This window comes from Crotalus tigris, unplaced genomic scaffold (genome assembly GCF_016545835.1).
Source record: "Crotalus tigris isolate CLP2741 ecotype Arizona unplaced genomic scaffold, ASM1654583v1 scf7180000019068.10715455, whole genome shotgun sequence".
NCBI lineage: Eukaryota > Metazoa > Chordata > Lepidosauria > Squamata > Viperidae > Crotalus > Crotalus tigris.
Genome location: NW_024097358.1, coordinates 4,150,877 through 4,164,529, shown reverse-complemented (window position 1 = coordinate 4,164,529; position 13,653 = coordinate 4,150,877). Strand labels below are relative to the sequence as shown.

The following is a 13,653-nucleotide window of genomic DNA, read 5'->3' as shown; positions in this document are numbered from 1 at the left end:
GACTTTTTCTTCCTAATTCAAAAGAGTATAATAATTGACTCTGAAAGTCTGCAGAAATCCTTCTGCCAGGTTAGACTACGTGCACAGGTTGAATTAACCAATTTAAAACCAAGAGGGCAGACAGACAATCTATGCCAAAAAAAAAAAAAAAAATCAGCTGAGGCAAGCTAAGTTTTGGCAAGATGGCGCAGAGCTGTTTTCTGAAAGCCTGGCCAGTGGAACACTAAATACATTTGCAGTAAGGCCAGAGGACACACAACATCAAAGCCACAAGGGAGACATGTAGAATCATGCTGATTCTCAGGAACATTTTTCCTTAATGAACACGCTTAGTATGTCTCTTGATTGAGGAGCAAACTCCGTAATGAAGTGCCGGTTTGGTCTTGTACATTTTCCCCTGATGATCCGGGACAACTGCGATAGTGATGTGGAAAGAGAACGGTCCGTTTGTTAATGGTTGTTCGGGCACTTTGTGGAGAACAGTTCAAGTAATCCTCGACTTAACAGCAGTTTGTTTAGTGACCGTTCAGAGTTATAACGGTTGAAAAAAGCGACTTATGACTCGTTTTTCGCAGCTACAACCTTTCCAGCATCCCCATGATCACGTGATCAAAATTCAGACGCTGGGCAACTGGTTCATATTTATGACCGTTGCTGTGTCCCAGGGTCGTATAATTTCTTTTTTGACCTTCTGATAAACAACGGAGAAGCCAAGTTTCACTCCACAACTATTGGGTATGTCTAGTTTAACGAAGAGAAGGACGAAGGGGGACATGATAGCAGTGTTCCAATATCTCAGGGGCTGCCCCAAAGAAGAGGGAGTCAAGCTATTTTTCAAGGCACCTGAAGGCAGGACAAGAAGCAACAGATGGAAACTAATCAAGGAGAGAAGCAACCTAGAACTAAGGAGGAACTTCCTGACAGTGAGAACAATTAACCAGTGGAACAACCTGCCTCCAGAAGCGGTGAATGCTCCAACACTGGAAGTTTTTAAGAAGAGACTGGATAACCATTTGTCCGAAATGGTGTAGGGTTTCCTGCCTGAGCAGGGGGTTGGATTAGATGACATCCAAGGTCCCTTCCAACTTTATTATTATTATTATATAGGTTGCTAACTTATCAGCTGCAGTGATAAGAAAGGTCGTAAAATGGGGCACAATTCACTTAACAAATGTCTCACTTAACCACAGAAACTTTTGGATCAGTTGTGTTCCTAAGTCAAGGATTACACCTGTGTTCACTTCTGTTGATCAAATCTTATCTTTTAAACCTTCTGCAGGGTGACTTTTGAAGCCAATGGCAAAGTCCAGATTGTGAACCCTACTGAGAAAGAAATGGGGGTATATCGCTGCACAGTGGACAATGAACTTTTTCAAGACATGGCGCTGTTTTACGCAGGTGATACTTCGTGCTGCAATTTGCAAATTAGTTCCAGACCATCAATCATCTCTCAATAAGACATAGGCCCTCCTGGTCTCTGTTTGATGATAATGAATTGGTTTGGTGTTTTTTTTTTAAATTTCTGTGAAATACTAGCCTGCAAAACTATAGAGAAATTATTACTATTAGTAAAAAGAACATGGGAAAATAACTCTTGGGGAAGGTTTTTAAACACTCATTTTCACATTAAATGAAGTGTGAGGGGATTTGCATACAATATTCCCCTCCCCTCCAAAGATCTGTAAACATTCCTTTCTGAAGTTCAGTAGTTACCATAATTTGAGAGGGAAAACATGAAAATAAGGGGAAAAAAAGATTTTGGGCAACTCTTTCCAGCTGAATTCCTTTCTCTGAGACCACGTAGTTCCATCCTGAAGGTCTGTCGGTGGGTCTGACAAGAAGGCAAAATTCTGGGACTAATTTCTCTCCCCATTGATTGTCCCTCACAGAAGCTCCTGCTATATTGTCTTCTGAGAAAAATATTGCCAGTTTTGAGCTTCAGAATCTGTCTGCCTCGGTTGGAGGCACAATCCTAGCAAGAACAGGGGCGAATATTCTGCTGGAATGTCCAGTCAAAGGTAAGGCTAAAATACCTGAACTGTCACAAATTGTGGGCACTTTATCACTGGAGGTTTTGAAGAAGAGACTGTACAGCCACTTGCCTAGTGGTATAGGTCACGGATAGGCAACCTGGGCTCTTTTATGACTCGTGGACTTCAACTCCCAGAATTCCTGAGTCAGCATGGCTCAGCATGGAAACCTCTCCCTTCCCCTCAGCATGGCTGGCTCAGGAATTCTGGGAGTTGAAATCCACGAGTCATAAAAGAGACAAAGTTGCCTACCCCTGGTATAGGTTCTCCTGCTTGAACAGGAGGTTGGACTAGAAGACCTCTAAAGGTCTTTCTCTCAACCTTATTATTCTATTCTTCTTTATTCCTTTTCCACATATCACTTCCCCATTCCGGGCCAGCGTTGACAAGTAATCCATCATACCTTTTAGGCAGCCTATGAAATAAGGTGACCAACCATCCTCCTTTAGAGAGGACAGTCCTCCTTTTGTAAGTTCTGTCCTCCCTCAAAAAGTGTCCTCCTTCATGTCCTCCTTTTCGATATTTGAAGACTAATCTGCAGGGCTTTTTTTTTTTGCCCTCATAGAACGCTCAGAACGGCGTTCCGGCACCTTTTTTTGATGGGTTTTGTTTTCAACTTTTGCATGAGCTGTTCTACTCCCACTGCTGGCTTTCGAAAGCCAAGAGGAATTGCTGCTGAGCGCGCCAAAACACCCGGCTGGCAAACTTTGCACATGCAAGTTGTCTATATTATTGTTGCAATGAATAAAATGTTTCTTTTATTTACGATATTTTTTTTTCTTCAATTTATTTGTGTCCTCCTTTTCATTGTAAAAAAGTTGGTCACCTTATATGAAACAATGTGCTGAAGTCTAGAGAAATTAATGGTAGAACATGCATTTTTATGAGGCCTCTTCTATTCAAAATGTGCTCGGTTTAAGGAGTTGGAGATAGACGCCACAATTGGCTGCACACCCACATATCCCAAAGTGGCCTTTGGCTTCTGAATCCACAGCCGTGCACAGCCCTATAAACTAATACATGTGAAAACCTCCAGGAACCACATACAGGACAAGTGTCATTGTCTTGGGAAAGGGTGCATACATTTTTATGAAGCGCCCAGAAGCACATTTGGCTGTGTCAGTGTGGGAGTTACCCTCTCCAAAGGTTGTCAGGACCAGAATGCAGGCCATTTTAGGATAGAAACTACTTCGAGGCATAGGACATAGATGGGCAATGTTTTCATTCACATAGGTTGACCAGCTGGAGTTGGGACAATGAGGAAGCCAGATTCACTTAACAACTGTATTACTAACTTAATAACTGTAGTGATTCACTTAACAACTGTGGCTAGAAAGGTTGTAAAATGGGGACTCGCTTAACAACAGTATCACTTAGCGACAGAAATTGTGGTAGTAGGTCAAGGACTACCCGTATAATATCCATGATGTATCATATATAAAATATCCATGTTGACACACAGACACAGACACACACATATATAGAATATCCATGTTGTAACATGCCTAGTCCACCATCTACTGGTGAAAGAAGATGACTGCATTAATATGCATAGATAGTTGCTCATATTTTATTTGATTGTCCATTGTATATGTCCTTTTTAGGCTTAGATACTTAACATCTCTGCTTGAAGGATCCCAAATCCCATGAGAAGTTGAAATGGGAGCAGAAATCAGAAAGATGTTCAAATCAGAAAGATGTTCGTTTGGAATGCCTTGTCTAAGCATTGACCTTTAAATATAGTTTGCTTTTGCCTTCCAGGTATTCCCCAGCCTGAGGTCCTGTGGTTCAAAAATGAGAGCTCTTCAAGAAGTTCTGCTTTCCCAATGGCTAACAGTTCCTTCTTGTTCCTGGGCAATGTTTCGGGCAAAGACACTGGAATTTACACTTGTGTGGCTACCAGTGTTGTGGGTCATGCCACAGCAGCCACTGTTCTTAAATTGGCTGGCAAGTATAAAGTTGGGTCAGTGGCATCATTGGGCACCCTATGGGGAGGATCTCTTGGCTTCCCTCAACCAGCATTTCTGCTTTGACCTCAGTGGGTCACTGTTGCTAAGGTGGGACTAGAACTCACTCTCCTGGTGATCAGCCCAAAGTCACCCACTTGGCCTTCACGCCTAAAGCAGAACTGGTGGTCTCCTGTTGATTGACCCAAGGTCACCCAGTTGGCTTTGATGCCTAAGCTGGGACTAGAACTCACTCTCCTGGTGATTGGCCCAAGATCACCTAGCTGGCTTTCATAGGTAAGACAGGATTAAAACTCATGATCTCCCAGCTTCTAGCCTGATGTACTAACCAGTAGACCCAACCAGCTCTGTATCACATATCTATCTGCTGAAAACAGATTTTAACAGCGTGAATATATGGGTGGAAGGGGAAAGGGGCTATGGCCATTATCTTGCCTGCAGATGGGCTTCGCCAACATAGTGAGGACTGAAGAAGTCCTTCAAACTTGATCAGCCTCTCCTTGGTTTTATGTCTGGGAAACCCTGGGCTGTAATTTCTTCTGTTATTTTAGGGCAAAGATTCCAGAAACCATATAACGGATCATCCACGAAGAGTAAAAGAAAACGTGTTTTCATGGCATCTGGAATTGGCACTAACGTTACAGTGGCTGCTGGTGATACATTACGAATAGGTATGGTCCCAAATGTCAACCCTGCCCTGAAACAGTGGGTGGCAGGGAGGGGGGGGGTCATTCTTGTTTCATTCATGTCATGTCTGCAGTTATTTGGGAGCGTCTGTGTTTCTGGTTACAGGATGTTCCAAAAATGGCAGCCAAGGAACTCAACTGCATAGAAAGGTAGCATTGAATATCTCAAGAGCAGGCTGAATTATGGCCCAAAAGCTACACAGCAAGGAGAGGGGAAAATGGGAACAAGAGTAGGGCAGAATAAAAAGCCCAATGAAACAAAAAAAGGCAATTCTTCTTAATTCTGGTTCATGATGCAGTGGCATGGCTGGCTGGAGAATTCTGGGAGTTGAAGACCACGGGTCTTCAAAGTTGCCAAGATTGGATACGCTGCAATGGAGGTTTCCATTTTTCTTGTATACCCAGCTCTGAAAAAAGAATCCCGGGGGGGGGGGGAACCTTGAAATGTGGGAATGGGGCACCTCACCACAGCCAACTTGCCACGAGACAGCTCACTGTGCAGGACAATTTCACAATTCTGTTGAATGATTTTAAAATAAATAAAAATTATTTTAATTTTTGCCAGGCACATGTCAGTCTGGTTTAGCTTTAATCCTCCTTTTGCATCCTTCCTTTAATGATTCTATTCCACCCTTTTTTTGATATTAGGGTAACTCTTGTCCTGCAGTCTTGTGGGAACACGGCTGTGCCCAGTTGTCCCACAGCGAGTTGGCTGTGACAAGTTGACTATGGCAAGAGTTGGCCATGGTGAGTTGGCCACGGCAAATTGTCCTTGAAATATTGTAGCTACTTTGAAGACATCATCGTCTTTTGGGGGGGGGGCAGGGACACCTAAGAATAACTGAATTCTTTATCCTGTAAACAAGTTTTAGATGTTCTGGAAAAAAAAAAGCTAAAAGTGCCTTTGGTTTGTTGTTCAAAAATATAAATGATCGCAGCCTTTTTCTTATTTTCTTCTTGTGATAACACAAGAGCATAAACATCTGACAGTGGTTTGTTAAAAGAACTGTGGTTTAATATACAATATGAAACAACAACGTTCAGGGAGTATACAGAATACAAGGTAGTCAGTTATATAGAAATGAGTTAAAGATTCCAGAAACAGTCTCTTAAAGGGACACTACCCCCCAAATACTCAGCTGACTCATTCTCTATATATCACTTCTGTCGGTCAGCTACTAAATTTTAATTACCTTGACATGGTTTCCTAGGTTGTCCTATCTATCCTAGCGCAAATAACACAATCCGCTGGTTTGTCAGAAACCAATCCATAGAAGGGGCTTCAGACTTCAAGCACAAGACCCTGGTTGGGGGACGCATCCTTGAATTCATCGTTGCCTCTGACCAGCTTGCTGGACAATACAAGTGCTGGGCTTCATCCCTTGTCAAGCCATTGTCTGTCTGGGTAAATGTCAAGAAGGAAGGTTTGTTGAAAGATCCTGATAACATTTTCAAATTTACTTTTTTTTATTTTATTTAAATGTTTGGTACTTCCTGCTGTTATAATTTAAGGCAGATATATTTGAGATATATCCTCTTTGACAGAATATCGATGGAAGCTTAGCGAGCAGAGTCCATGCTCAACAACTTGTGGAAATTCAGGAAGTCGCTTTCAAAAATTTGTATGCGTGAATACGAGGGATCAAAATGTGAACACATCACTATGCAAGGACCATCAAAAGCCAGTCATGAAGAAGCCGCGCTCCTGCAAAATTCAAGATTGTCCTGCAAGGTACAAACGTTTTGTTACTTAGTTCAAATTAAAATATATGCTTAGATCTCTGTGTTTTGCAGTGAAGCTAGGTAGATTCTGGATTACTTTTACTAGGGCGCTGAATTCCTCCAACTGCAGTCTGATACAAAACATTGAAAGAGGAGTCAAAGAACAAGAGTTCCTTTTGTGAGCCTGGGAACAAAGAAGACACACAGAAGATGCTCTTAAATCCCTCTCTGTCTATTTCACTGTCCCTTTTGGCCAATGGCGGTGCTAAAGACTCACTACCACTGAAATCATACTTCCATTACAGGAAGAATGCATTGAATCCTCATTCATTCCTACCATATTTATTTATTTATCAAATTCAAATAGCCACCCATTTCACCTAAATATAGGTGAGGGAAAGTGGGGACAAATACAGTAGCTGGGCCTCCTGTATCACCATCCTTGTCAAGATATATAAAGGCCAGCTATTGAGAAACACCTGTGGGTGAGTTAACTTTTCTGAGAGTAGATCAAGATTTTTGGCTTGATCTGATGGGGCTCTGTTTATATTAATACATTTACAAGAAAAATATAATAGCTCTTTCCTTCTGCTCTTGGATCCCAGCAGTTGACAAAGAGGTGCAGTCTGGTCCTTAAAAACCATTGTTGATTTTGTCCATCTCAGCTAATAACGGAGGAAAATGGAGCCTTTTCTCCATAGCGTGCCCATCGTTAGCTTAACTATCCCTATAGCCCAAGTCACAATTTCTAATTTGTATCCTCGATACGATGCATTTCCTTTACTTCTACGGTTAATTTTTTCTTCTTCTTCTTTTTCTTGCATCTTCTCCTTTCAGTTGGGCAACAACAGCTTGGTCTGAATGCTCTGCTTCCTGCGGCCATGGATTTCACCGCCGGCGAATAGCCTGCAAGCAAGTCAAAGCCAGCCTCCGTGTCCTAACATTGTCTCCGGACGCTTGTGCAGACCAAGAGCGTCCTTTGGAAATGAAACCTTGTGTGGGCCACTTTTGTGCCAAATGGATTGTTCATCCCTGGGGCCAAGTAATTAATTCAGTGATTAATGGATCTATAATCTATGTCACTGGCTATGCACAAGACCCAGTTGGGTGTATCAAAATTGCCTAATAACTATGCACGCTTCTCTAGTTTCTACCTTTTCTACTGAGAGGTGCGGGGTTGTATGTTATCATCAGAACAAAGCGATAGAGGTTGGAGAACATCTTGATCATTTTTATAGTACATTTGTTTTTAGGAATAACATATGACACCTGGACAAGTTGTATCTAAAGCCACTCCCAGTATTCCATGAACTAAAATTGCTGTTCATATATCTGGTGAAAGTATCTGAGATTACATTTCATTTATTTTGTATCTTAAACTCAATGGAGTTCATGAATACAAACTCTTGCTCAACATTCATCTGCTCCATGAAGGCTGAAACTGATATTCTGGACCACAAAATAAGCCTTTAGTTCTTTAGTTCTAAGTTCTAAGAACAAGCAAGGACAAGTCTCAGGACTAATTTAGAGAAATATACCTTAAAGCTCAGAAAGTCCATGTTAGGCTAAAGATCAAGTAGAAAAGAATACACTCTTATTTGCTTCTTCTGCTCAAGAGGTCCAGCCTAAGTAGATGGATTGAATTCAAACCCTATTGACTATTAGCTCTCTGGCTGAGAACCTTTACACTGTCAAAACTCCTAGAGGTATAAATCGGTGGGGCCATGGTTACCATCTAAAAATAAACCATAAGGAGGAATTAGATTAATATGATGGCTTCTTGGCCTATATTCATAGGGACAGGAAGCCTGCTATCACTCGGAGTTCAAATAATCTGCATTTTGCATGGGAGAATGCAAAGCTTCATCTTCTAATGAAAGCTGTTTGCTATCTATCTCCTCAGTGCACTGGACGTTGCATAAATCTCAGAGTGGGCTTACAACACCGTCGCATTCAGTGTCAGCATCAGAATGGATCAGCAGTACTGAATTCACTCTGTGATAGTACGAAAAGGTATGTCTGTCAAGCACAAGACACATAACACATTTTTTCGTTTTAGCAGATGTCACGACGTTCTTTCACTAGATCCTACTGGGAAGAAATGAGTCAGCGAACACCACATATTTCTCCTCCTCAGCAGTCACATTAGGCTACTAAATGTTATACTTTTATCACTTTCCAGCTCCTAAATCAGTGGAATAAAACTCATAACTTCAGTGTGAACTTACCTCCCTTTCTTTCTTTGTGGAGGAATGTTACCAGTGGAAAAACAAAGAATTTACAAATGTTTCTATGGGACACAGCAAACTACACCTACAAACTGTCCTATTTAGTCAGAATACCTCTAATATGTGTTTTGTCATCTGGGCATTTGGCTGCAATTCTAGATCTAAAAAATATGACTAGATACTTTTTAGGAATGCCTTTATCTCCGTTTCCCTCGGTTTCTCATTTTTACAAGTTGGATGCATCCCATTTCCACACCAGTTTGAGATTTGGCAAAAAAAAAAAAAAAAAAAAAAAAAAAAGTTTGGAGATAAGGGAGGATTATTGGAAAAAGCACTCTACAGAAACTTCCTAGATGATTATGGAGATTCTCAATGCGATTATGGAGATTCTCAACAACCATCCAGGTCTTGGTTGTTCAAAGTTGCTTTTCCAAAAGGCTTTTTTGGACTTTTTTGGTTTTCTCGGTCTTCTTCAGAATTGAAGAAGCTTCTTGGATGAAAAGCAAAATATTTTCAAGGAAAAAAAAACAAGAAACTCTAGCTGGCTTTTGGGAAAGCACCTTTGGGATTCCCAGATGATTGCTTAAAGTGTGAGGTTTACTGATTTAGCATAATCTGAATTCAACCAACGTATGGTAGAAAATAGAAAGGAGATTTTTTTTAAAAAAAACGCTTATCACATGCTGAAGAATAGTAGGGACTAAATAGACTTATTATCAGGAATGAAAAATGCAGAGAATTGGAGAGATGAAAGAAGCTGGCTTTGGATTGGTTTAAATTTAGATCTTAAAAGGGGAGATTCTCCATTGATTGATACTGCAATACTGGGAATGGATAAGTCTTATGTTGCAACAGGGATTTTTTATTGATACTGTAATACTGGGAGTGGATAAACCTTATGTTGCAACAAGGATCAGGAGGGGGAGAAATACCATCTCCTGGATTAAGTCAAACTGCAGCTTCCAACTCCCCCCTCCTTTTCCCCTTCTGCAGGCCTTCCATGAGAAGAAACTGTTCTTCAGAAAGTTGTGATGTATATTGGCGAACAGGTCCCTGGCATCCGTGCCCTGTAGACTGCGGAAGTGGCTTCCAGTCACGACAGGTCAGCTGTGTACACAGGAAAAAGAAGAGATTGGTGGCCAATCAGTTCTGTGCATGGAAGAAGAGACCCACTACCTGGAAACACTGCAACGTCACTTCTTGTGACAATATGTAAAAACACTGTACATCCATTTCTCACCTTGCCAGTTGCTTGTGGCAAATGGCGTTTAGAACGTGGTGTGTGGCTGAACTTTAGCTGCAGAAGGAACTTGATCAATCCATGTCCTGCTCAATGGTGCCTGAGTGACTTTGCCCAGTCAGCAGTAAAGAGGAAAACAGCCAAAGAACCCCCAAGTTAGCTTCAAATTATGCCATGGATTGGATCAATAAATATTAATGGTTCTTGTGAGTGAATGAGCCTCCAGGAAATCTACACAGTAAATCCACGGTAGTTTTGAAAAAAGACACGCAAAGCAAAAAGAGAGAGGGGATGTTGACGTTTTATTTCGGTCTTACACCTGTTTTCGCCAGACATGAGATAGCAGGACTTCAGCATCCAAGAGCCATCTATTGTGATGACATAATTTTTCCTTTTTGTCACATTTCCATATATTTTTCAGAAGGCAACTGTAAGGATACCACACATTACTGCACATTTGTAAAGCATCTAAAATTATGCTTAGTAGACCTCTACAAGCAAAGGTGCTGTCAAACATGTGGAGAAGGTTAGTCTTTTATGGGAAGTGATAAATGGTGCATCATCGATGGGAGAGTTTTCATTTAGCTTGGTTTGTTCTGTAGGACACCGAAGACTATCAACAGTCAAGACATGGGCTTGCTGAATTGACCATATGAATTCATAGATTGGGACAAAATGTTTTCTCTTCCTGATTCCTCCTGTGCTCCCTTTTATGCCTTTTACAATAACTTTAAAGGTTATTTTCTTTTTTCTTTTTAAAAAAGAAATCATTATGGGTCCGCTGAGTATACTACTTGAAAGCACCTTTCCTAATCTGGTGTCCTTCAGATGTGATGAAATTGCAACACTGACTTTGCAGCCTTCGTGAACAAGAAAGCTGCCTGCAGCCTTACAGAACAACTTCTACGATGAGACAATGGGAATTTATTGGATTTAACTAATGCTACTGACAGTACAAATACAACTGAAGATTAGTGAATTTAAAATATACTGGAATCAGCAGTCGGACTGCTTTGCTTGTCACCTTCTTGATTTAATCCATTTTAAGACAATTTTCAGAAAATATAGAAAAAATACTGTTATTTTTTTTTCCCCTACTATTGTTTCTACTTCATTTTTAGGGCAAAACCACATTGTCTGAGACTTCATTTCTTTAGCTTCAGATGAATCACAAGTTCATTCCTTTAAGTATTTTCAGTAAAAAGTGATCTACATGATGTTACAATTTGCAAACTTGCCATGGAATTGTTTTTGATTAATACAGTGTAATTTTAGGAAGACAGATCACATCTTTCAATCTCTCTGGAATCTGATCAAGGCAGGGAGCATCATTAGCCTGGTATGAAATTGGATTTGAGGTTTCGACACTGGAGCTCAGAATTTAAATGTTTCCATTTGAATTTGAAGTTTGAGAACTGTTTTGTTTTGTTTTGTTTTTGTCAGAAGAGAACTCAGAGCAGATCCTCAGCCAAAAATCTACGCTGCTTCTGAAGAAATTCTGTTTATTTTACATTTTTACACTTTACATTTGAAAGAGGGTGAAAAACCCAGATCTTTTACACTTTGAGACACAGGTATGTTCAGGGTCAGTTCAGCTGATTTTCATCCATTTTGATCATTATGCATTTGGGAATATGCCTGCGAGTCAAATACTTCAAATAACATTTTGCTCCTATGCAGATTTGTGCAAAAAATAATAAAAATCTCAGTTTTAACTGTCAGATAACATACATTATGAGGAACATAAATGAATGTGGCTCCATACAATTCTGGCCGGGTGTTGAAAAAGCTAGAGAAATGAGCAAGTGAAATGGTTTGAAATGTTTCCTATATATGACTCCTGAAGTTCTTTAGAATAACAGAAAAGATAACATAATTTGCGCTTGGTGAAAATGGAACCAAGTGGATTGAACCAAATGTTCAGTTGTCATAAGAGAAACCAGGGAAGTTAATTGACACAGAGCTTAGCATAGACCAAAATATATGCTATACATGCTTGTTATGCCTCAAAATAAAGTGGAAGACATTAACTTGACTAACTCAGAAGCCCTCGGATGGCTGGGGAAGCCATCTTCTTGACTGGAAAGCAATATAAACATGGATGAAACCATAATTAGATAGGAATCTGCCTTCTAGCAAGTCATTGATCTGTCTCATTGGTGGCAGCATTTCAGATTTTTAAACTGGGAGTTTTCCTATCTTTACCTGGAGATGCTGGGGTCGAACCTGGAATCTTCTACTTACAAAGCATGTACAGCTCTTAAGATTATTGGAGTCCATTGTCTATCAATGGCTACTAGCTCTCAAAGCAGCGTGGAAATGTCATTTTCAGACAATATCACAGGTGTGCTTTATCTTCACGCCCTGCTTGTAGTTTTTCCAAGTTTATTTGACTACTGTTTAAAAACTATGCAAGACTACCTGAAACTTGGCCTTATCCATTGAGTCAAGGATATTCTATATACCATTCTTCTCTTTTGCTTTTGTTTTGTTTTCATTTGTAACTCCTGAGTTCTTGCATAAACTTCAAAAGTTGCTTTTTCTTGAACTGAACCCTCTGACGAAGGACAGAAAAGTTAACGCCTGAGTTTTGGGTTTCTGTCCCAAATATATTTCCAAAGAGAACCAAATCGTGGTTTAGCCTTACTAACAGCTAAACTACTGCTACCGTATAAAAGGGGTTGAATGAAGGAACGGTATTCTTGGCTGAATGACCCAAAATGATCAAACTGAAGTCGAGCAACTGGGCCGATTGCAGTAAAATCAAAGAATATTTTTTTTCTTTTCATAGCCAAGTGAAATTACATGTTTGAATGTTCCCCATGGAGATAGAAAGAACTCCACGGAAGCTCAAAAAGATGATGTCTGGGCAAACTCAGGCTGAGTCCTACTTCTCAGTATTCTAGGATAAGGAACACCTACTGAGAAATAAAGGCCTACTTGCAAAATTAAAGATTGTAGTAGGAAAAAACTTTAGCATTTGATTTTGCATGAATACAAGTGCTTCTTTCCAGAGTCATTTAGTGCTAACATGGAAAGCAGAATCAGAACCTTTGATCTCATGGAATTCAGTGGACTTTAAACTTTTGCTGTTATCAGGGCCTTAAATTTTAAAGCAATCCTTGTCTTTTTGATCACACCCCTTCTTTAAGTTAAGATAACCTGTAAATACTTTTGTATATATTTATTATCTGGTTTAAAAGTGCAATATTTTTGTATAGTGTGTAATAAAGATTTTGGATCCTAGTTTTTCTTATTACTAAAACTTACCATTGCTTTCTTTTGTGTTTAATTATTTGAAAATAATTAGCTGCTAGCATTTAATGCACTAAACCGTTTTGGACCTGTAAATACTCGTGTGATGCTGTGGGCTTTAAATGATGATCAGGCCTTTGACTTACGACCTCAGCTGAACCCAAAAGTTCTGTTGTTAAGCAAGAATGTGTTTTGCCCCTCCCCTTACCTTCGTTGCTAGTAACATAGATGTAAAATGAAGTTGGGTTCCCCATTGACTTTGCTTGTCCAAAGGTCGCAAAGGCTGATCACAGGACACCAGGAAGCTGCCACCATCCTAAGTACAAGCCAGTTGCCAAATGTCTGAATTTTGTTCACATGACCATAGGGATGCTGCAACAGTCATAAGTGTGAAAAATGATCACGAGTCACAGTAAGGACAATCAACTAGTGGAACAGCTTCCCACCATAAATCGTGAGCGCTCCATCACTGGAGATTTTTAAGAAGAGACTAGACATTCACTGGTCTGAGATGGTGTAGGTTCT

General features: G+C 40.2%; 1 protein-coding gene across 7 annotated transcripts in view; it reads left to right on the top strand.

Annotated features, from left to right (window-relative positions):
- The window catches only part of ADAMTSL3 (ADAMTS like 3), a 168,222-nt gene extending 155,090 nt beyond the window's left edge, over positions 1-13,132 (top strand). For 6 of the 7 annotated variants that reach the window (XM_039358892.1, XM_039358891.1, XM_039358897.1 and 3 more), the window contains 9 exons: positions 1,280-1,398; positions 1,890-2,018; positions 3,792-3,977; positions 4,549-4,668; positions 5,895-6,107; positions 6,229-6,415; positions 7,243-7,447; positions 8,309-8,418; positions 9,627-13,132. In XM_039358892.1, the coding sequence (XP_039214826.1) occupies positions 1,280-1,398; positions 1,890-2,018; positions 3,792-3,977; positions 4,549-4,668; positions 5,895-6,107; positions 6,229-6,415; positions 7,243-7,447; positions 8,309-8,418; positions 9,627-9,849 (1,492 nt within the window). In that variant the 3' untranslated portion in view covers positions 9,850-13,132. Of the gene's footprint in view, positions 1-1,279; positions 1,399-1,889; positions 2,019-3,791; positions 3,978-4,548; positions 4,669-5,894; positions 6,108-6,228; positions 6,416-7,242; positions 7,448-8,308; positions 8,419-9,626 lie in introns of those variants that run through there. The other variant, XR_005558603.1, reaches the window with a different exon arrangement.
- The last annotated feature ends 521 nt before the right edge of the window (positions 13,133-13,653 follow it).